The sequence below is a fragment of the Nannobrachium achirus genome (assembly GCF_963921795.1).
Source record: "Nannobrachium achirus genome assembly, chromosome: 6".
In the NCBI taxonomy this organism is placed as follows: domain Eukaryota; kingdom Metazoa; phylum Chordata; class Actinopteri; order Myctophiformes; family Myctophidae; genus Nannobrachium; species Nannobrachium achirus.
In genome coordinates, this window is record NC_137815.1 from 28,365,750 (window position 1) to 28,388,265 (window position 22,516).

General features: G+C 44.5%; 1 protein-coding gene across 1 annotated transcript in view; it reads right to left on the minus strand.

The window, feature by feature from the left end:
• The window catches only part of LOC308286965 (low-density lipoprotein receptor-related protein 1-like), a gene marked incomplete at both ends in the record, with an annotated part of 303,935 nt that overhangs the window by 100,321 nt on the left and 181,098 nt on the right, over window positions 1-22,516 (minus strand). Inside the window, 6 exons of the mRNA XM_080728087.1 lie at window positions 551-778; window positions 3,136-3,267; window positions 7,932-8,176; window positions 10,943-11,107; window positions 12,964-13,168; window positions 16,439-16,636. Coding sequence (XP_080584213.1) covers window positions 551-778; window positions 3,136-3,267; window positions 7,932-8,176; window positions 10,943-11,107; window positions 12,964-13,168; window positions 16,439-16,636 — 1,173 coding nt within the window. The remainder of the gene's footprint in view (window positions 1-550; window positions 779-3,135; window positions 3,268-7,931; window positions 8,177-10,942; window positions 11,108-12,963; window positions 13,169-16,438; window positions 16,637-22,516) is intronic.

Below are 22,516 nucleotides of genomic sequence, written 5' to 3' on the forward strand. Positions count from 1 at the left end.
TGTAAGCCGAAAAATTGCCACTGCTCTATTGTACTGTGTGCCCCCTCCAGTGGTGTAACCTAACTACTGTAAGTACATTCACTGTACTTAAGTACATTTTTAGGTGTTTTTAGCTTACTGGACTTTTTCCTTTTACTTCTACTCCACTACATCTCGGATCCAAATTTGTACTCCACTACAATTACCGTATTTTCCGGACTATAAGGTGCACTTAAAAGCCTTTAATTTTCTCACAAAACTACAGTGCGCCTTATAGTCCAGTGCGCCTTATATATGGATCATTCATTGACATTGACATTCCCTTTAGCACAGCTCCATCTGTTGGATGCATAACGCAACGGTAGCGTCTATTATGTGCGCCTTATAGTCCGGTGCGCCTTATACCCTGTATATGAAAACAGTTCGAAAATAGACCATTCATTGACAGTGCGCCTTATAGTCCGGTGCGCCTTATAGTCCGGAAAATACGCACCGCGGTCTCCACGCCATCCATCCATCCATCCATCCATCCATCCATCCATCCACCCACCCACCCACCCATCCCTCCTACCCGCAGACACCACAGTCTCCACGCCGGTGCCGTTGATGAAGGCTCTCTTGATGGTCTGCGTGCGAACGTCTGACCAGTAGATGCGCTGCTCCAGGGCGTCGTAGTCCACCACCGTCACGTTGTCGATGTCCGGCACCGTGAAGGAGATGATGTAGTTGTAGTAGGGGTTGTCGATGTCCACACCACGGATCTCGATCTGACGCGCATACAGCAGGAACTGACGGGACTCTGCAAGGGAGGGGAGGAAGCAGTGTTGATACTTTTAAAAATGTGAGTACTTTTTCCACCACTGCTCTTTGAATGAATTAGTACTTTTTCATTGTCACTTGATGCTTCGTATCCATTTGAGTAAGATCCGCTGGGTGGTTTGTTTATTATAATAGTTCTTCTATGACGCAATCCAGATTTCCCCTTAGATTATCATACCAAAAGAAACAAAACGATTATACAATTTTAAACTAGGGTAATCATTTTGGAGGTGCACGGCACTGGTGGTTCCGGCTTGTGGTTTCGGCTTGTGGTTCTGTCCGCCTAGCTGATGACTGACAACAAACTAAAACATGACCTAAAGTTATTTACGCTCCCAAAGTGGCAAGCCCAAAGTGGCTTATAATAAGCAGGCATGGCAACGCTAGCGACAGACAGACAGAGGGCAGGGAGGGGACGGCGAGGACAGACAGAGGACGGCGAGGACAGACAGCGGGCTGAAGAAGTAATGACACCGTCAGTCCGTATCAGCCCAGAGACACTTGGGGCTGTATTTTATTATGTAGCAGCTCTTATGCCTCAACTTAAATGCCTGTCCATACTGTCTCCGACCAACAAACTTTTCGTCTGAGAGTTCCGACTTTCCGACGTGCAGCTTTCCGAAATCTAATTCGGGGTAATGCTTTTCAGAAGATGCGAGTGACGTCATTTTGTAGTTGAACCCAGGGACGTGCTGGCCATTGGGAAAAGCGGGACAACTCCCGAACGGCCGGTTCATTCCCGGACGGTCCAGGCCGGCCATTAGGAAAAAAATAAATAAATAAAATGTCGGCCTTCGTTCCATTTTGGGGGCTGGGCGGCCAACAAAGTAAATCGTCACTGTCGGGCAGAAACATCGTATCTCCCAAGTTTCAAATGTGTACATTTTTTCGCAAAGCAAAGCCCTGCTTCATCATACAAAGCTGTCGCACAAAAGTAGTGAAAACAGCAGATCTACAAGCACACAATGCCTCGCACCGCGAGGCGTTGTTTAAATCATTTTTAAAATGGTTTTGGACATACAAGGTTTCCACCCGACAGTGACGAAATATAACTCACGTAATTGGCCCACTGGCTTGTCACTTATCATGATCTGAAATGGCAAATCTTTGAGTAGCAGCAGCAGCGCTATAGAGAGAGATCTCTCTCTATAGCGCGCAATGCGGGCCTCTACAACTCTTTTTCCCGGGCTGAATCAGGGGCCCAGCACGTCCCTGGTTGAACCGGACAAAAGGTTAGTGGTCAGAGACAGTATGGACAGGCCTTTAAGTTAAGGCATAAGAGCTGGTACTTAAAGACAATCAAAACAGAGCCCTTGGTTTGTTAGGAGACTGTGAGGAGTTGTGTCTGATGTCTGCATCCTCACACAGAGCGGAGCAGAGCGGAGCGGAGGCCCTGATGATGATGACGGCTGCTTCATTACCCTGGCAGATAATGGACCGCGCCGCCTGGAATACTAAACACGTCTCCTCTCTCACTGAACAAACAGCTTCTCTGCTCTGACACCCCGGCCAGCCTGGCTGTCACTGCATGGTGACACCATGTCAAGGCCAGGAAAACTCTGAGGATTCTTTAATCCTTTCTGTCACTCTCCCTCTCCCTCTCCCTCTCCCTCTCCTTCTCCCTCTCTCTCTCTCTCTCTCCCGATTTCTTGCTCTCTCTTAGACTTTTTGTCGCAATCTGTCTCTCTCTCCCCATCTCTGTCTTCTCTCTTGTTCTCTTACACACAAGTAGCCTACACTGACCACACACACACACACTTGCTTGCACGCACGCTTGCACGCACGCTCAAAAGAAATAAACAATTTTGCCAGGACAAGGACAAAGATTAAATTCTTCCACCTCCGCAGCCGAGGAAGAGTCATTTCTGCAAACCCAGAGAAAGGCCAGGGAAAGGACATGTTTTCAACAATAACGCTGTGTGGGTGGTGTGTGGGTGTGGATGTGTGGATGTTTCAAGAGGGGTTTATTTGTCACTCACACAGGTACAGCAGTGCCCTGCAGACTCTGCTAACAACAACAGTAAAAACTCCAGCCACTCGTAAATAATTGCTATCAGGAAATTATGTAATAATTGTGACAGTATATTATATACCAGGTGTGAATGTATAATATTTACCATAACAGGTGTGAATGTATATAATATTTATCATAACAGAAGTGAATGTATATAATATTTACCATAACAGGTGTGAATGTATATAATATTTACCATAACAGGTGTGAATGTATATAATATTTACCATAACAGGTGTGAATGTATATAATATTTACCATAACAGGTCAAGTGAATGTATATAATATTTACCAAAACAGGAGTGAATGTATATAATATTTACCAAAACAGGTGTGTCTGTCTGCTCCCAGCTTCATGAGGTGGGGACAGGCACAGGAGAATGTCTGGTTGTAGTTGATGAGACACAGGTGAGAACATGGACCCATGCCGTCGTTGGCTGCACACGGGTTAGGAGCTGCAGAGAGAGAGGGGGTGGGGGGGGGGGGGTAAATATTGAGGTACAATCATAGACTGTAAAAAAAATATGGATGATGCGAAGCCATTGGTTTCTATGCTGCGAAAATGACGTTCTTTTGTCCCTTGTATGGGTGTCGCCATCATTGTTTGAATGGTACCCCAGGAATCATAAGGAATGCTATTGGCTGCCAACGGTCACATGGAACCGCAGGGATACATGGGAGAATGTGGTGTTGAGCCTCCCGAAATAAAGCACACGAAGAAGAACACAGCAGGCTATCAGTTTAGTTGGCCACTCCCCCCGCAACTTTATCATCAATTTTAACATAAATGGGACCATATTTGCTCAAAACGCATATCATGGTGATTGAAAGGTAGCCTGACTGCAAGCGTCAGACTTTATCACACACTTCGTTTTGGGAAGAGAGTCTGAGATTTCGGGCAGACATTCCACTTCTGGGGGGGCGGGCAGGGGGTGGTTTAAAAAAAAATTAAGTTGACTTGCTCTTAATTGCTCCCTCTGAACTTCAAAGGGCTTGTGAGCTGCTGTAATTGATTGAGCCATACAACTGTCAATAGCTCGTTAGTCACTGAAAGCATCAAAGACTACAATCTGTTTGATGTCTGTAATAAGAGTGGAGGGGGGAATGTGTTTGAATACACACAGACTCGCCTGATTGGCTGAATGGTTTTGAACCAGGCCACCACCCACCACGTGCCCCAAGCCTACAGCCCTGATTGGCTCGCCCTCTCTGAGGGCTGGTGGAAAAAGGTTATTTAATGTGAAGGGCCAGACTACACAACACCACCACTACCAACAGGGGGTGGTGTTGTGCAGTCTGGTTTATTAACCAGGCTAATTGAAAGGGAGTTTTTCACTAGCGACAGGAACCATAAAGTATTTATGACAACGTTTATTAAGGTTAGAAAATCAAAGGGGAAAACAAATGGGGTCCAATGTAGACAAATTCTTTTTGGTACCTCACGGGGGGGAAACAGCGCAACTAGCGGCCAAACACAGGAAGTTTTAGTTCCGTATTGGATTGGATGGGTACAATTAGTACAGTGAAAGACAAAAGTACTGCACATCCTCTGTCTATTGGCGCTGAAACAAAAACATGTCAACTTGACAAAGACTGCAAGGTCGAAACGTTCATGTTTTGCTGCTACTTTTTCATTGGTTCAATATTCATAAAACCCACAGACAGTTATCGTCGTTGTCGGGTGGAAACCTTGTATGTCCAAAAATGATTTAAACTAGTGAAAACAGTCGATCTACAAGCACACAACGCCTCGCACCGCGAGGCGCTGTGTGCGTGCTTGTAGATCTGCTGTTTTCACTACCATTGTGCGCAGGGGCGGTTTTTATAAACTGGGGGCTCCCCACAAAGGTAGTAAAAGAGGCCCCCCCATGAGCGCGCGTGAAAAATAGGTATGCGTGAAAAAACAGTATGCGCGCATGCGAAGTGCAGGAATTAAAAATGCCACCCTCCAACTCAATACCTATTCTGAAAAAGTGATGATTTAGCATGACAAGACAATGAACTTGACAAGACAATAAAGAGCAGAGGCAGAGGAAGCCTATTTGTTGTCATTATGGTTGGTTTTAAATACCTAACCACAATCATTTTGGATCTATTTGATTAATTTAAGAAGAGTACAGTAAGATAAAGTAAGGTAATCAAAGGTATACAGAGTAGGCCTATATGTATATTTTTATACAGGACATATTTGATGCAGGACAATAATTATTTTAATAACAATAAGGGAATATCAGTGAATAATAATACTTTAAAATGATATTTTTACAATTCCTTTTTAATTATTATTTTTCAAAATTTAGATAAAATTAAAGCTGCAAGCAGCAATGACCGGGCCCTCGCAGCTCTACCCACGTCACAAGGGGCAACAGCCAATCAGAAGAGGGGATGGGACTAAGTTAAACCAATTAAGGTGAAGGACTCTTAATGAAGTCATATGACACCAGCCACAAGTCTGTACGACAAACGGTTCATGAGATATAGAGGCACTTCCTGTTTGGCGAAGGGCACTTCCTGTTTGGCAAAGGAAGCGCCAATTAAGGTTAAGGACTCTTAATCAAGTCATATGACACCAGCCCCGAGTCTGTACGACAAACGGTTCATGAGATATAGAGGCACTTCCTGTTTGGTGAAGGGCACTTCCTGTTTGGCGAAGGAAGTTTGATCTGTGTGTGAAACCTATTGACTCCAGTGAGCAGTTGGTCAATTCTTTAAAAAATCATAACTTTTGACAGGAATGGGCTAGAGACTTACTTTTTTTTTCTAAATGCTCAGAATAATGAGCCCAGCAGGGGGCCCCCTCTGCCTAGGGGCTCTACGCAGTTGCGTAGTCTGCGTAGAGCAAATGCCCGCCCCTGATTGTGCGACGGCATTGTATGATGAAGCAGGGCTTTACCTTGTGAAAAAACGTACAAATTTGAAACTTGGAGATACAAGGTTTCTGCCCGACAGTGACGATATATAACCATTTTCAATCACATTGTGATCAGCATTTTTTGATTAATGTGTATGACACTCTTATAGGGTATATTAATTTACCAATAAACATAAAGAATGTTGGACATATTATGGTATGTACGTTGGTGACAGTCAGCAGTGGTGTAAAGTAACTAAGTATGTTTACTCAAGTACTGTACTTACAACAAGTACAATTCTGAGGTATTTTTACTTCACTGGAGTATTTTCAATTTTCTGTACTTTTACTTCTAGTCCACTACATCTCAGTGGTAAATATGGTACTTTTACTCAACTACAAATACAATTATTTGTGACTAGATACAAGTTACTGTAGATTTTGATTTTCATTATAAAACAATACAAATTTCCACTTCAGCCCTAGGTTATATACATTTAGATTTGAAAATAGCCAATCTACAAGATGACAATGCATCGCGATGAGACATATTGTGAGCTTGTAGATCTGCTATTTTAAAAAATAATTATATCCACGAGTTTCCAACGCCCTATAGTGCATTGCGCAGACGCTGTACCGAGCTTCCGACGCCGCAGCCGAGTGTGATTTACAAGCTCACAACGAGTTGCATCTGCGACACGACGTGAGCTTGTATGTCTGCTGTTAAACCGGAAGTGTGGTCCAAACAGGTCCAAATAATCTCCAGCAAACTCCCGCGGAAACAGGTGGATACATTTGAAAAGAGTACTTTCTACTTTTGATACTTTAAGTACATTCTGCAGTATTGATACTTTTACTTAAATGAGTACTTTTCCCAACACTGACCAGGTGTTCCAAGATGACTCACTCGGGATTATTAGGAACCGTCAATCAAACAAAGTTCCCCTGGTTGCCCGTGGTGTGTGGACTGGAGTCGTAAATAAAGCGGACTGGATGTACTATAACTAACATGTCACACACATGACAGGTTCACCGGGTTTTATTGTCACCTTGTCACAACACGGCGACAATAAAACAAGGTAGCGCGCACGCACACGCACACGCACACACACACACACACACACACACACACACACACACACACACACACATTGCATGCAGTAAAATGTAGAGGTATTTGGAGGACGAGGGGGGGGGGCAGTGAGTCATCATCATGATGGTGTGTGTGTGCGTGTGCGTGTGTGTGTGTGTGTGTGCGTGCGTGCGTGCGTGCGTGCGTGCGTGCGTGCGTGCGTGCGTGCGTGCGTGCGTGCGTGCGCACGCACGCATACGCGTGTGTCAGGTCTGTTGTTGAAATCAACAGCAGGCTGTCTGAGATGAATTTGTGAAAGCTGTATTGATTTAGGTGTGACAGCTCTATCAGTGTGTCAGACTAAGGGACAGTTTCTACAGCCAGGCCATCAGGATGCTCACAACGGGCTCTGAGTCCATGCCACCATGTCGGTTTTAGCGACACAAGCCGCTACACTGGCAGTCTGGCACTATGAAAGCACACAATGTAACTGGGCAATTTGTATTAGAGTAATATTTGACAAGGAGTATCAATTTGACTCAAGTACTGGGGTTGGGTATGTTGTCCACCACTGTGCATATAGGAAGGGAATATCTTCAGAAATAGTGTCATATCCTGTAACAAATTCCTTACCAAAATCTTTCTTCACCAATGTGTTTGTAAAGGTGTCTAGTAACACATCTCACAAAGACTGACATTCAGTTTCCATAGGAGAATCCGTGACAGCTGCGGAAAGTTGGGGTCCCATTAAATTAACTCATTTGCTGCCCCCTCCCGAGTTTCCCGAGTTATTACCGTTGTTAGAGGCCGCCAGGCCCGAGTTTCCCGAGTTGGCAGCTATTTTGAAAAAAAAAGAAAAAAATGGTGGGAGCCGCCTTTAGCCCAAGGAATGTTTTTTGTGCAAAACAAATGCTTGCAATCGATTCAGAATCATGAAAAACTCCTTGTTTGACCCCTCACATGCTACTTAAAGCATATTTATTTTGGCGTGTTTTTTCCTGTATAGTTAAGTTAATGGGACGCCAACTTTCAGCAGCTGTCACGGATTCTCCTAGGGAAACTGAATTTCAGTCTTTGTGGGATGTGTCACAAGACACCTTTACGAACACATTGGTGAAGAAATGTTTTGGTAAGGAATTTATTCCAGGACTTTTTAAGATATTCCCTTACTAATACGTGCGCATACATCATCTCACCCTGAGGTTGTCTTGAAGGGTGGTACACCTGCAGGTCAAAGGGCTGTGTGTTGGTCCTCTGGACCACCGTCACGTTGCCCCCCGTCCACTTGTTGGCCTTGGCCAGCGTGTTGGTCCTCCAGTCCGTCCAGTAAACCTCCCCGCCGTACATGGTGACGGCGAAGGGGTGCGACAGGTACTCGTGTCCCCTCAGCACCTCGATCAGACCAGAGCCGTCGTACTTGGCCGAATAAATGGCGTCAGACCTGGGGGTGAATCGTGGGAAGAATGGCAATAATTGAAAATGTGTGGGAAACGGGGTTCATCGCTGTGTTGGCTTGTTGTGGTGGATTTTTTTTTTTTTTTTGCCACAGACAGAAAATTAGTGGACGCTAATATTACCAGAAAACACATGAAGATAGCACTGAATGACCATAACGGGTATGTAACTCTGTTATAGTTATGGGGGTCCTTGCAATTAAAGTTATGAAGAAAACCTGGAGAATTGACATTCAGTCATTGTGTTCAAAATAAGAACATTATAATGGTGTGTAAAACAGAACATTTTCCACAGACACTGTATGGACATATTGATGACCCCTAGGCGCAAAGTTCAACTAAATGCAGTGTGTGTGTGTGTGTGTGCGTGCGTGCGTGCGTGCGTGCGTGCGTGCGTGCGTGCGTGCGTGCGTGCGTGTGTGGTTGAAAGTATAAGAGGCGTCCAACAACTTGAGATGCCAAAAAAGCAGCTAAAACGGCTTGCCAAATTCTGTGCAATCTTTTCTAGTAACCGCCAAAGAAGGCGAAGACACTGTTACTAATAACCCTGAGGGGTGTTTGGGGAATCTGTCCTGGATTTGCTGACTGCTACTTTTATTATTTACAGCACTGTGTCAATATTTGTGTCCTTGTTTTGAATCGTTTATGTGGATATGAATAAATTATATAAAATTGTGCACGCATGCGTGCGTGCGTGCGTGCGTGCGTGCGTGCGTGCGTGCGTGTGAGCGTGCAGTGGTGGAAGAATTACTCACAACGGTAAAAGTATAAATATCACAATGTAGAAAGTAAAAGTCGGGTATAAAAAATAGAGTAAAAGAACGAAAGTATTCATATACCAAAAGTAAAAGTAGTAATTATGTAGAATGTACCATTTCAGCAGATCTACAAGCTCACAACGTGTTACATCGCTTTCTTGGGTTAAATCATTTTTAGCATACTCTTGTATAGATTAGAAGATACTGTTTTATTTATTTTTTTCTGTGTGTGTGTTCTTTTTTTGCAAACCTTAAATAAAGTATTCAATCAATCAAACAATAGTGGAGTAGAACATTTAAAATACTCTGTGTAAAGTAAAAAAATGCGTTCCACCACATGCGTGCCTGCGTGTGTGCATGCTTGCGGTTATGCGTGTATGCGCTTAATCGCTTATGCGTGTTCTCAGAGCGTCCTGACCTGGCATCGATCCAGGGGATCCTTCTCTCCAGATAGTCCACGGTCAGTCTGTGTGTGTGTGTGTGTGTGTGTGTGTGTGTGTGTGTGTGCGTGTGTGTGTGTGTGTGTGTGTGTGTGTGTGTGTGTGCGTGTGCGTGTGCGTGTGCTAGGGCATTCACGAATAGTGATTTTTAGTATTCGAATTATTCACCCTCAAAGTATTCGAATAGTCGAATATTCGTCAGGACTGTCCAAACTGTCAAATATTAAGTAAGCAAGAGGTGAACATTGTGAAAATAGCCGATCTACAAGCAGAGCCGTTTCTGGGCCCATGGGGGCCCTAAGCATGATCCTGCTATTGGGCCTTCCTGCAGGCGCGAGCGTAGTGAGCGCCCGCAAAAAAATAATAGGCCTAATATTTTTTATCGTTTTTTTTATCCATTTTATAATGCAAATATATATATATATATATATATAATATATATAAATGAATAAATAAAAAATCGAACCTCTGTTCGAAGTGGAGCTGTGTGTGTGTGTGTGTGTGTGTGTGTGTGTGTGTGTGTGTGTGTGTGTGTGTGTGTGTGTGTAACAGCGCCCCTCCCTTAACATGTGTGGCCAGAAAAGGTTACTGCAGGCTACAGACAGACAGACACGGACGGAGACACGGAGACAGACAGACCCACACACACGGCCACGTATAGGGAGCTTGTGTTCCACACAGCTCCAAAAACGACAACAACAGGCAACTTATTTTTGCTATGTTTGATTTGTTCTTTTCTTATTTAAATAAAAAATGAAATCTTCCCCATAGGGGTGCTGGAACACCTGCAGCACCCCTAGTTCCCATGCTGTTCCCATGCTCCTGCACACTGTGCCAAAACATCACATTCACTTTCTCTTTCAGCGATGTGGAGATGCGCGGAAGCAAAGAAAGTCACCACAGTTTGATTTGATCGTGCTTAGTCAATTATGAAGGGATTTTAAAACGTCTCCATATTGCTTGGGAAGTCTACTTCGCAGAGAAACCGTGGCCTTTGCGATTCGCTAATCGCGAGATTTCGCATCGCGATTTCGGTTTGAAAACGATTATGCAGCAGTAGTTCTTTTCTGCTGAGGAGGGGGCGGTGGGGGGCCTTTTGATTGGCGGGGGCCCTACGCAGAGTGCGTAGTCTGCGTATACGGCCCGCCGGCGCTGTCTACAAGCATGTAGAAGATCCGCTATTTTCACAATATTTATCTGCAGAAACAAGTCACATTAAACGTAATATCTACAATTCCAAGTGCTTGTCAGGGTGGAGGTCCCCAGTTCAAATATGTTTATTTTGGGGGTCATGGCCTAAAAAGGTTTGAGAACCCCTGGTATAGAGCATTATTCATTCTTCGGTCTGAAATGGGACTTTGTGAGGATAGAACGTGCTAGTGGGACCCCAAAAAAAGGTTTTAAAATAGGAAAAGTGAAATTTCATGGTGTATCACCTTTAAAGAGAAAACAATAAAAAAAATAAGCGAATATTCGACTTCGGTGAACAACGTCGAATAGTGACTTTGATATCCGAATATTCGAATATTTGGTGAATGCCCTAGCGTGTGCTGACCTGGCATCGATCCAGAGGATCCTTCTCTCCAGATAGTCCACGGTCAGTCCGTTGGGCCAGCCTCCGTTGCCCGTCTCCTTGTGGATGGTCTTCCTGCCCTCTCCGCTCATGGACGCCGCCTCGATCCTGGGCATGCTGGCGTCCCAGTCCGTCCAGAACAGGATACTGGAGCATAACAAAACAGTATCGTCATTATATAACCCATTTATAATACAGGACAGAATACTGCAGCATCATCCAGAACATAGCGATCGGAAGAAAGATAAAGCCTGGGCAAAACTGTGCTGGTTCATGACATGTTACTTGCAGTGGTTCTCAACCTTTTCAGGCCGTGACCCCCGAAATAATCATGTTTTAACTGGGGACCCCCCCGGACCCCCCCCCCCCCCGACGAGCACTAAGAGCTGAGGAATTTTGTATAACACGGTTCTATTGTGAAAATAGCAGATCTACATGCTCACAACGTTGCGAGGCGTTGTGAGCATGTAGATCGGCTATTTTCACAATTTCTGCCTCTAATATTTGACAATTTGGCCCATGTTTAATTTGTCATTTCAGAGGTATTAACAAAATCAATAACCAAAGACAATGCACAGATATTTTTTCCAGGATCTTCCAGGACCCTAGATAAATTCCAAAACTTTTCCAGTACTGGAAAAATATTTTTCTAATTTCAAAGTATATCCAGGAATGTCCTGACATGTCATGTCAGGACAGAATTCTGCAGCATCATCCAGAACATAGCCCATAACCCAAAACTGTGCTGGTTCATGACATGTTACTTGTATATAAAATAAATGTAGCCGTTCAGATATCTTATTTTCAGTATTGTTCATGTGAACTGTTTTGTTTAGGCTTATCCATTATAATTATAAAATCGCTATGATTTATCACTCGATTTCCACCGCGGATCACTTCCTCATTTACTCAAAGCGGACAGCAGCAGGAGTCATGTCCCCCTCCGCCCCTGGAGCTTAGTGGTGCCCGGACCCCACTTTGAGAACCACTGACATACAGTACATAATATACTGTAAATACTCTACAGACAAACACTGTTTAATATACAAAGGACCCCATACCCCAATGGAAACAAGCCATAGCGCTTTCTTGGGTTTAAATCCTCTTTATAGCAGACCTTGTATTGAACTTTTTTTGCAAACTGCTATACCAGAGGTTCTCAAACTTCCCAAACTTCTTAAACATTTTTTTTAATTTATGTAATTTCTTTGATTTCTTAATGAAATTATTGAAAAATAAATCATTGAATTTTGTCTTTAATTCATGAAGGATTTCTTTTTGAGCGGTGCAAACCGCTCCTACGCTTCACTCTGTCTGATTTAGTACAGAAATGTATGAGCATGTTCTCATAAACATAAAGTTACTGACGTCACAGACAGAACGGCCCTTACAAGGAGATATGCATGTGTGTCCTGTTTGCACCACTCACTTCACACTGGTGCAACTTTTTAGGAAGGTTTTTTGAAAATGTTTTGAAACAATCGTAATCAAAAACAAAATGAAGGGACCCGTAAAAATGTCTCCTATACCAGGGTTAACCAATTAGTTTTCCCCACGGGCCGAATTATGTCTAGGGTACCAAGCTGAGGGCCACAACATTGCAGGGGGCGACGGTGGCGTTCCTGCTACTCCATCGACAGTTCAGATATCGTCGTTGTCGGGTGAAAATCTCCAAAACCGTTCGTTTTGCATTTATCATTTTAAAAATGATTTAAACTAGTGAAAACAGCCGATCTACAAGCACACAACGCCTCGCACCGCGAGGCGTTGTGTGCTTGTAGATCTTCTGTTTTCACTACTTTTGCGCGACGGCCTTGTATGATTTGCGAAAGAACGTAAAATGTGGAGATACGAGATTTCCAGCCGACAACGACGATATGCTAGTGTTGTTACTGCTCTTATACCACCATTATTACTGGGGTTGGTGGGGGCCAGACAGTAGCCCCCCACGGGCCGCAAATGGCCCGCGGGCCGCCTATTGGGGAACCCTGTCCTATACTGACCCGTCGCGGGGGTCCAAGGCGATGGCCCTGGGGTGCTCCACCTCTCCGGCCAGCAGAGTGGTCCTCATGGTTCCGTCCAGCTTGGCCACCTCGATCTGGTCCAGGTTGCTCTCCACCCAGTAGATGTTCCCAGCGATCCAGTCCACCGCCAGGCCCTCTGGGGTGGCCAGGCCGTACTGGATCACCACGTCGAAGCTGGTCAGAGCTGCAAGGAAGGCAACGACACCAGGTGAACACACAGTAGATCAGGGGTCTTCAACGTTTTCAGGCCGGGGACCCCCAAACTGATGGGGAGATGGAGCAGGGACCCCCTACCACCTCGTAGGGTGGGGGGGTCGGGGCTACGACAATTTTTTTATTTTAAACATGTACAAGTTACAGCAAGCAGGGTGGGCCGTACCACTACCATTTCTAAACATACTACTATTAACTGAGAACCAATGTCAATAATATCAACAATCTGTCAATTGCATAGTAATCATGTATTCAAGCTATTCAAAATGGATAGAATCATGATTTATTTTTTAACATAAATGTGAAAAATGAAAAAAAAAAAAAAAAAAAAAAACATTTTTTGAAGTCTTTTTTTTTTTTTTTTAGCAATAATTTCGCGGACCCCCTGCAGTACCTCCGCGGACCCCCTAGGGGTCGCGGACCCCCTGTTGAAGACCCCTGCAGTAGATGATGTTCCCTTTGATCATCAGGGCCCTCAGGGGTGGCCAGCAGGCCACACTGGATCACCACGCAAATATATCCACGAGTTTCCAACGCCCCATAGTGCATTGCGCAGACGCTGTACCGAGCCTCCGGCGCCGCAGCCGAGTGTGATTTACAAGCTCACAACAGGCTGCATCTGCGACGCGACGTGAGCTTGTATGTCTGCTGTTAAACCGGAAGTGTGGTCCAAATAATCTCCAGTCGCCTCCAGCAAACTCCCGCGGAAAGAGGTGGATAAATATTGGCCCATATTACATTTTTTTAACAGGTTTAAGCCTGAACAACTACTCAGAAGTTGAATTTTCATGTTCTATCTGTCTGTCATTCTAAGCCTTTTAAGCTGCAATACCAAAATGCCCTTTTTTGGCAAAGGGGCGCTATTGAGGGAGTTTGTCTGGAGACCGGGGTTCATCTCCCGCTCGGTGCGCGAAACATTACAATATACACACAGAGCTCATTAGCATCGCTGCAGTAATGAGGGGAGTCTAGCTCGTCATTTTAGCCTCTGTATGAAGGCAGTTGTTGGTGTTTGATTGATTAGTGCTGCTTGTTGGCAAGAGGCAGACTTTACTGTATCTGCTGTGTTGTTTATGACTGCCTGCCATCATCTCCCCCAACAGCAGGAGGCAGTCTTTACTGTTTATCCTCCTCTACAACAGCAGCCTGACCACATATGTTTCATTTATGAAGATAGGCCATCCCAATTGGAGCCACTAGAGGCGAAATGGGACACATATTCAACAAAAGTGGGTGCCGGCGTCTGACAGAAAATCTCAGGTTACGTCCTATTTACTGGTGCTAGCTAGCAAGAGTGTTACTGGGACAGAGAAAGGTTGTTAATTTTAGGCCTAGAATTATTGAATGCTTTAACCAGAGAAAAATAGCAGATATACAAGCTCACAGCGAGCTTGTAGATCTGCTATTTTTGAAAAAGTCGTGAAAATGTGTGCAAATCTTTGAATATATGTATTTTCAAAGCGAAGATTTGTAACTCAAATTTCGCTTCTGGGTGGTCCCTGGAACTAAATATTTTGAGATGGAGGTCCGTGACCAAACAAATATCATTTTGGGGGTCCTTCACATGAAAAGGTTTGCGAACCACTGACATAGTAGTCTCTCAAGAACAGACTAACTGAGCTCCAGTTAAGTGAAAAGGACCTTTTCTTTGACGATGGCTGGCCAGATTGCTGACATAGAAACAGGTTTTTCAAAAAACCTTAGAAGGATTCAAAAGACACTTATAGAATCGGGTCAAAATTCTAATTTTCAAAATGTTTCAAAAATAGCAGATCTACAAGCTCGCAGCGCGGCACTCAGTGCCGTGCTCTGAGCTTGTATATCTGCTATTTTTCAATAGTTAAAGCATAAAATAATGATACACAATAATGTGTACCCGTTCTAAATGGGTAAAGTTGTTCAGAAGCTGTGTCGCAGCGCGACGCGTTGTGAGCTTGGAGGTCTGCTATTTTCGATATTTTCACCAAAAGGCCCTCTTTGACATTTCAGCCCCTTCCTCTCTAACATTCTCTGCACGTCCCTGCTCCCTCATATAATCTGCTGCCACTGCTCCACTGTCAGCCTACGCACTGTGTTTTGTTTTCATGCCTGGCAGGCAGCAGCATCAGCTAGAGTTGGTAATCACAAACAGTTCAGGGACTTAAAACCACTGCAGAGGCAGAGTTCAGGCTTCCGTTCCAACACTGCAGCACAACAAACATTCTAATCCCTCCGCCCTAGAATCTACACTAAATTAATCAGCTGTTGGTTCGCAAACTATTTTCCTCCCAAAATAAATCATATTTGAACTGGGCACCCCCCACCCTGGCAAGCACTTGGAATTGCAGGAGTTGAGGCATAAAATCTAGTTTGACTCTACAGATAAATATTGTAAAAAAAAAAAAAAGGCAATGTACATGATCACAATGCCTAACCCTAACCCAAAATTCTTTCTCAGGTAATATTTGACAATTTGGCCAATATATAGTATAATAATAGTTTATTTTTTATTTTTTGAGTGTTAAAAAGGTCCTAGAGGCAAGGCAAAGGTCCTTAATGTTGCACATTAAGCTAATCATCTGGGGACCCCCCCAAAATAACTTGGGGACACACCTTGGTGTCCTGGCCCACAAGTTGAGAACCAGTGTGCTGGGTAGTTATTACAAGGTTACATGGTGGAGAGATGTAAGTGGTCAATGACAAAGTTGAGTTCCTGATGAGCTCTTAGTTAGATGAGATGCAGGGGCGTCACAAGGGGGGGGGGGGGGGGGGAGTGGGACTGAGTTACTAGGGCCCAAGGTGGAGGGGCCCTAGTAACTTTAGCTATTGAAAAATAACAGATATACAAGCTCACAGTGCGAGCTTGTAGATCTGCTATTTTTGAAAAGTCACGAAAATGTGTGCAAATCTTTGAATATATGTATTTTTCAAGCAAACATTTGTAACTCAAATTTTGCTTCTGGGGGGTCCCTGGAACTAAATATTTTGAGATTGGGGTCCGTGGCCAAATACATATCATTTTGGGGGTCCTTCACATGAAAAGGTTTGAAAACCACTGACATGGAAACATAGGTTTCTTGCACACATTTCTTGCGGCACTCTGTGCCACGCTGTGAGCTTGTATATCTTTTTCAATAGTTAACATTCATGGGGGCCCGCAGTGAATCCTTGTACCCAGGGCCCAGAATTTGGTGTGACGCCCCTGATGAGATGGGATGAAACTGAAGCCATGTCGGGCGGGGCTGGGCGGGGTGGGGCTCACCTCCGTTCTCCGACAGTTTCCCGCGGTAGATCTTGTCCTCCACCACGTCGGTCCAGTAGAGGGCGCTCTGGCTGAGGTGGAAGTCCAGGGCGATGGTGTTCCTCAGGCCGGGGACCAGCACGCTGTAGTCGCCCTTGTTCAGGTCGATGCGACGGATCTCATGGCGGTTGGAGAAGATGATGAACGGCTTGAACGCATCTGGAGTGAGGGGAGGAAAAAAAAAAAGATTATGAGTAAAAAAAAAACACTGTGGCTTGAAGGACAAACAAACCTTGTTGTTGTTAGCATGAATGAAACTTAATTTTTTTCTCCCTGCCGATGACGTCATATCTGTCCACAGTCAATCTCTGACACACAGAGCCAGTGGACATGTGTGATATTTTATCCTGCTTGGTGCCAAGCATTAAAATATTCAATATCTTCCATTGCCAGAATTGCCAGAATCATACCTTTTAACGTGCACGGATGCATGCACAGATAATGCACGGATGATGCACCAAACGTGTGCACGCCATTCACAGCTTTCAAACAAAAAAATCTACTTGGAAATCTGTTCAGGCATTCAAAAGATATAGGCTATAGTGTTTTTCTTCAAATGTAAACGAACATGGCTGCCATGGGAGCTCCCATGGGCTGTTCTAGGAGTCAAACATGCATTTCGCGATCGCGATGTTGCCGAAAGCGGAAGTTGGAAGTAAGGTGAGTAGGAAGAGCAAAAAACAAACAAAAAAAACCTCCAACTCGGGAAACTCGGGCTTGGCAAGGCCACTCGGGAAACTCGGGGTTGGCACCATAAGTGTTAAACGTTTTGAATAGTTTCCCCCCCCCCCGTAAATTAACACCCTACGTAATCATACGCGCACCAAAGCATCAAAAGTAGCAAATCCACAAGCTCGAAACACGGCGTGAAGTGAGGCGTTTTGAGCTTACAGATCTGCTACTTTTGCTACTTTGTGAATTTGAATCCTGAAAAGTAACGGTTTTGGTTTCCACCCAACAGAGGCGATTTGAACATTGAACACACAAGGTTACAGATGGGCCAAGTGCTTCTTTAACCCATTCAGAACGGGTACACATTATTGTGTATCATTATTTTATGCTTTAACTATTGAAAAATACAGTAGCAGATATACAAGCTCACAGCGCGGCACCGAGTGCCGCGCTGCGAGCTTGTAGATTTGCTATTTTTGAAAAATCGTGAAAATTAGAATTTTGACCCGATTCTATAAGTGCATGTCTTTTGAATGCTTCGAAGACTTTTTGAAAAACCTATGTTTCCATGTCAGCAATCTGGCCAGCCATCGTCAAAGAAAAGGTCCTTTTCACTTAACTGGAGCTCAGTTAGTCTGTTCTTGAGAGACTACTATGTCAGTGGTTCTCAAACCTTTTCATGTGAAGGAACCCCAAAATGATATTTATTTGGCCACGGACCCGCATCTCAAAATATTTAGTTCCAGGAACCCCCCAGAAGCAAAATTTGAGTTACAAACGTTCGCTTTGAAAATACATATATTCAAAGATATGCAAACATTTTCCCGACTTTTTCAAAAATAGCAGATCTACAAGCTCGCAGCGCGGCACTCGGTGCCGCGCTGTGAGCTTGTATATCTGCTATTTTTCACAGGTTAAAGCATTCAATAATTCTAGGCCTAATTAACTGTCAAAAAAGCTGCTTCCAAACACGTAGTCAACATGCCCTGTGTGGTGCAGAAAAAAATGACTGCAGCAAGCGTAAACATGCACCCGACGTCGCACCGTATGACAGAAGTGGCGACAAAAGAAACAGCAGCTCTGTTATATAGCCTTAATGAAAATAGCCGATCTCCAAGCTCATGACGCGTCGCATCCACCCAGCATTATGAGCTTTCGGACGTCGGGCTATTTTCGGCGAGCGGGACACCGGCGATGACTGGGCCTTAATCCTGTGTAATTGAACGGCGGTGTAAATGTGTCAGACAGTTATCTGTGTCCAGCAGCGAAGTGATGAATGACTCAGCACTACAGAGAGACTCCACTCACAGCAACCTGGGAGAGTGGAGGAGGAAGGACATTGTCATAAATCGTTGCTGTCGCAGGCAGAAACCTCTTATCTCCACCTTCTAACTTTTTGTGTTTTTCAGTAAATTAACGTTACTTTGTCTTTCTTAAAATGTTTACCCCACGACTATTGTAACCCATTTTATTCACCCAGTGTCAATTGTCTAATGTAATACTGGATGCTAAACTCCCTCTGCCACCCTGGGGAGAGAACCAATGCATGAGGAGACCAAGCCGCTTCTTATCATCTGACAGGGGGGAGTTTCCCCAGCTGGACGTTGCGCGTGGAAGGAACAAGTAACACGGAACGGAAGTAACAAGGAACGGAATAGGAAACCGAAGTAACAAGAACACGTTATTCCAACCAGTTCCTTTCCCCTCCATCAGGAGCCCCTGCTGGCCAGGAGGAGGCAGTATAGAGACCAGGATTACAGCATGTTTTTGTGAGGATACCTACCCTATAGGAGACACGGGGAGAACATGCAAACTCCACACAGAAAGGCCCTTTTGCCAACCCCACCTAGGGTATGGGCACTGACTACACAGAGGAGGGAACAAGTATGTCCCCAGTGCCCACAACGTCCCCAGCAGGAATCGAACCCAGGACCTTCTAGCTGTGAGGCAACAGCGCTACCGACTTATAACCCAACTAACGCTCCATACATGCTCATACTACAGCGTCACAAAAAAGTGTCAAAAGGAGCAGATCTACAAGCTTGAAACGCGATGCAGAGCGTTTTTGAGCTTCTCTCCATTTCTCTGCTTTATGAACGTTTGCCCTGTCATCCTCCATACTGCAGTGGTTCTCAACCTGTGGGTCAGGACCCCCAGGTTATTTTGGGGGTCATGCCTGCAGAGTTTGAGAACCACTGCCATACTGGATGCCCCTCTTCCTTCCCCAGCTCTCTGTAAGTTCAGAGCAGCAGTGTGTGGTGGTTCTCTGCTGTCTGACCACACAGAGCTTCCTGCCTGGGCAGGACCTTCCTCTGTCTGCTCCCCAAACCCCCCAAACCACAATACTTCTGCACGCTGGAGCAGGGGCGTCAATTGGGTATGGCAGGGGTATGCAGCTGCCATACCCTGGGTCCAGGGGGGGAAATAAAAGTTACCTTTAAATATAAATACATGAATGTCTCTTTGTCTATCTGTATTATGTTGTTAAATTACAGTAAAATAACTACAACATTTTACAAAATGGTCACTTTAACAAGGTATTGTGGCACGTTTACTAACATGCCAAGTTTAGCTGCACTTGAACAACCATTCAAGGCTGCCATATCCAGCCCAAGAAACCGTAAACGGGGGGAAATAGAATGTACTTCTTAAGGTATGGCAACATGACTGGTGTCTTGCACGCGCGCGAAGGCACGCGTGCAAGACACCAGTCATGTTGCCATACCTTAGCTTTTTCTGAACTGACGCCACTGCGCTGGAGCCATGATGCATGAGGGCTGCACGCACGCACGCACACACACTTACTGTCTGTCTGTCTGTCTGTCTGTCTGTCTGTCTGTCTGTCTGCCTGCCTGCCTGCCTGCCTGTCTGTTTGCCTGTCTGGGGAGAGTGTTTTTTCAGTCCGAGTGTATCAAAAAAGCAACTCGGTTCAGGCAGCGGAAGCTTGTGATTGGCTGCGCGGAGGTGCCGAAAGTCAGGGGGACGGAGATACACCTAAACCTAACCTTAACCCTGACCTCAGTAAATAGTAAGGGGAACATAAGAAAATCTGCGAAGTAAATCGTTAACAAGAAATTTCTTCACCAATGTGTTTCTAAAGGTGTGTAATAATATTTACTAAAAGGTTGAAATTCAACTCCCGGGGGAAACCTCATAAAAGAAATGATTTGTGTTTGTGTCCCATTAACTTTACTACAGGAAAAAAATACTAAAAATAAATATGCTTTAAGTAGCATGTGAGGGGTCAAACTAGGGGTTTTTAATGATGCTGAATCCATTGCAAGCATTTGTTTTGCACGAAAAACATTCCGTGGGCTACAAATGGCCCCTACAAAACGGTGAAAAGTGATGATTCATCACTAAGCCATCGTTTTGTGGGACTGTTTTCAGCCCAATGAATGTTTTTCATGCAAAACAAATGCTTGCAATGGATTCAGCATCATGAAAAAACCCTAGTTTGACCCCTCACATGCTACTTAAAGCACATATATATTTCTTTTTTTTCCTGTATATTAAATTAATGGGATACAAACACAAATCAGTTTTTTTATGAGGTTTCCCCCGGGAGTTGAATTTCAACCTTTTAGTACATATTATTACCGTATTTTCCAGACTATAAGGCGCAAGCCTTTAATTTTCTCAAAAAACTACAGTGCGCCTTATAGTCCAGTGCGCCTTATATATGGATCATTCATTGACATTGACATTCCCTTTAGCACAGCTCCATCTGTTTGATGCATAACGCAACGGTAGCGTCTATTATGTGCGCCTTATAGTCAGGTGCGCCTTATATATGAAAACAGTTTGAAAATAGACCATTCATTGACAGTGCGCCTTATAGTCAGGTGCGCCTTATAGTCCAGAAAATACTGTACACACCTTTAGAAACACATTGGTGAAGAAATTTCTTGGTAACGATTTACTTCGCAGATTGGTCAAATATCTTAGAAAATCCCCTTACTAAAAACTAACGCTGGTGAATGCTAACCTGGTGAAATGCTAACCTGCCGACGCTGGTGAATGCTAACCTGGTGAATGCTAACCTGGTGAAATGCTAACCTGCCAACGCTGGTGAATGCTAACCTGGTGAATGCTAACCTGGTGAAATGCTAACCTGCCAACGCTGGTGAATGCTAACCTGGTGAATGCTAACCTGGTGAAATGCTAACCCGCCGACGCTGGTGATCGCTAACCTGGTGAAATGCTAACCTGCTGGCGCTGGTGAATGCTAACCTGGTGAATGTTAAACTGGTCGGACCAACGGTGCTTAACCCACAGTTGCTTTTTTGATACACTTGGAATGAAAGACCTGCAAAAATGAAAGACCTGCAAAAAACACTCTCCTGCCTGTCTGTCTGTCTCCCTCTTTCCATACCTCCCTCTCTCTCTCTCAACTCTTTATCATGTTCTCTATAATTGCATACTGTAGTTGTCTCCGTTATCTACACGGCAAAATCCCAAGTGTTCGTCTAATGCTGAGAGTTAGATCTGTCTCCTCCCCAGGGAAGCATTCATCTGCTTCAAACAGACTTTTTTCTCTAGTCGAGACGCCCTGGTGCGTAGAGCGAACACACAGGTGTAGAACGACGCAATGGAAAGAATATTAAAGTCAGCTACACCAATGTACTTGACTGTTTTGTATTTCTGTCTAATAAATTATTCAATCAATCAATTTACTATGCTATAATCGCAACCCACCCGTGGGTCGAGACTCGAGACCCAGTGCTTGGAAAACAGTGCTGTATAAGTTATTAATTCAATATTATACTGTCCCGGCCAAACCGGGACGTCTGGTCACCCTACGCTACTGTACCGGTATACTGTCTCTCTCTCTCTCTCTGTCTCCGAGGCATTAACTCACTCTCACACAAACACGCACACACACATGGTCACACACACCTGCATTTAACCATTACGGGGTGGGGGCAAAGAGCGAAAGCGCTTGTTTTCAAGTCCTTTGCAGCCTGAGTGCACCATCCAATAGAAAGGAACGCATAAACTGAGCCTAAGCTCCGCAAATGCGAGGAGTGGATTATGCATTTCCGAGTGATCACTGATGACGGTCATGCGTGAACAACCAACGGCCTATCTCTAGAGCTGGGTGGCTTTCACCCAGCTAAAAAGTTTGAAAACCACTGCTTTACACCAGTGGTTCTCAACCTTTTCAGGCCGCGACACCCAAAATCATCATATTTTAACTAGGGATCCCCCATCCTACGAGCACTAAGAGTTGAGGCATTACATTTTGTATATCACGGTTCTATTGTGAAAATAGCAGATCTACATGCTCACAACGCCTGAGCATGTAGATCGGCTATTTTCACAGTTTCTGGCTCTAACATTTGACAATTTGGCCAGTGTTTAATT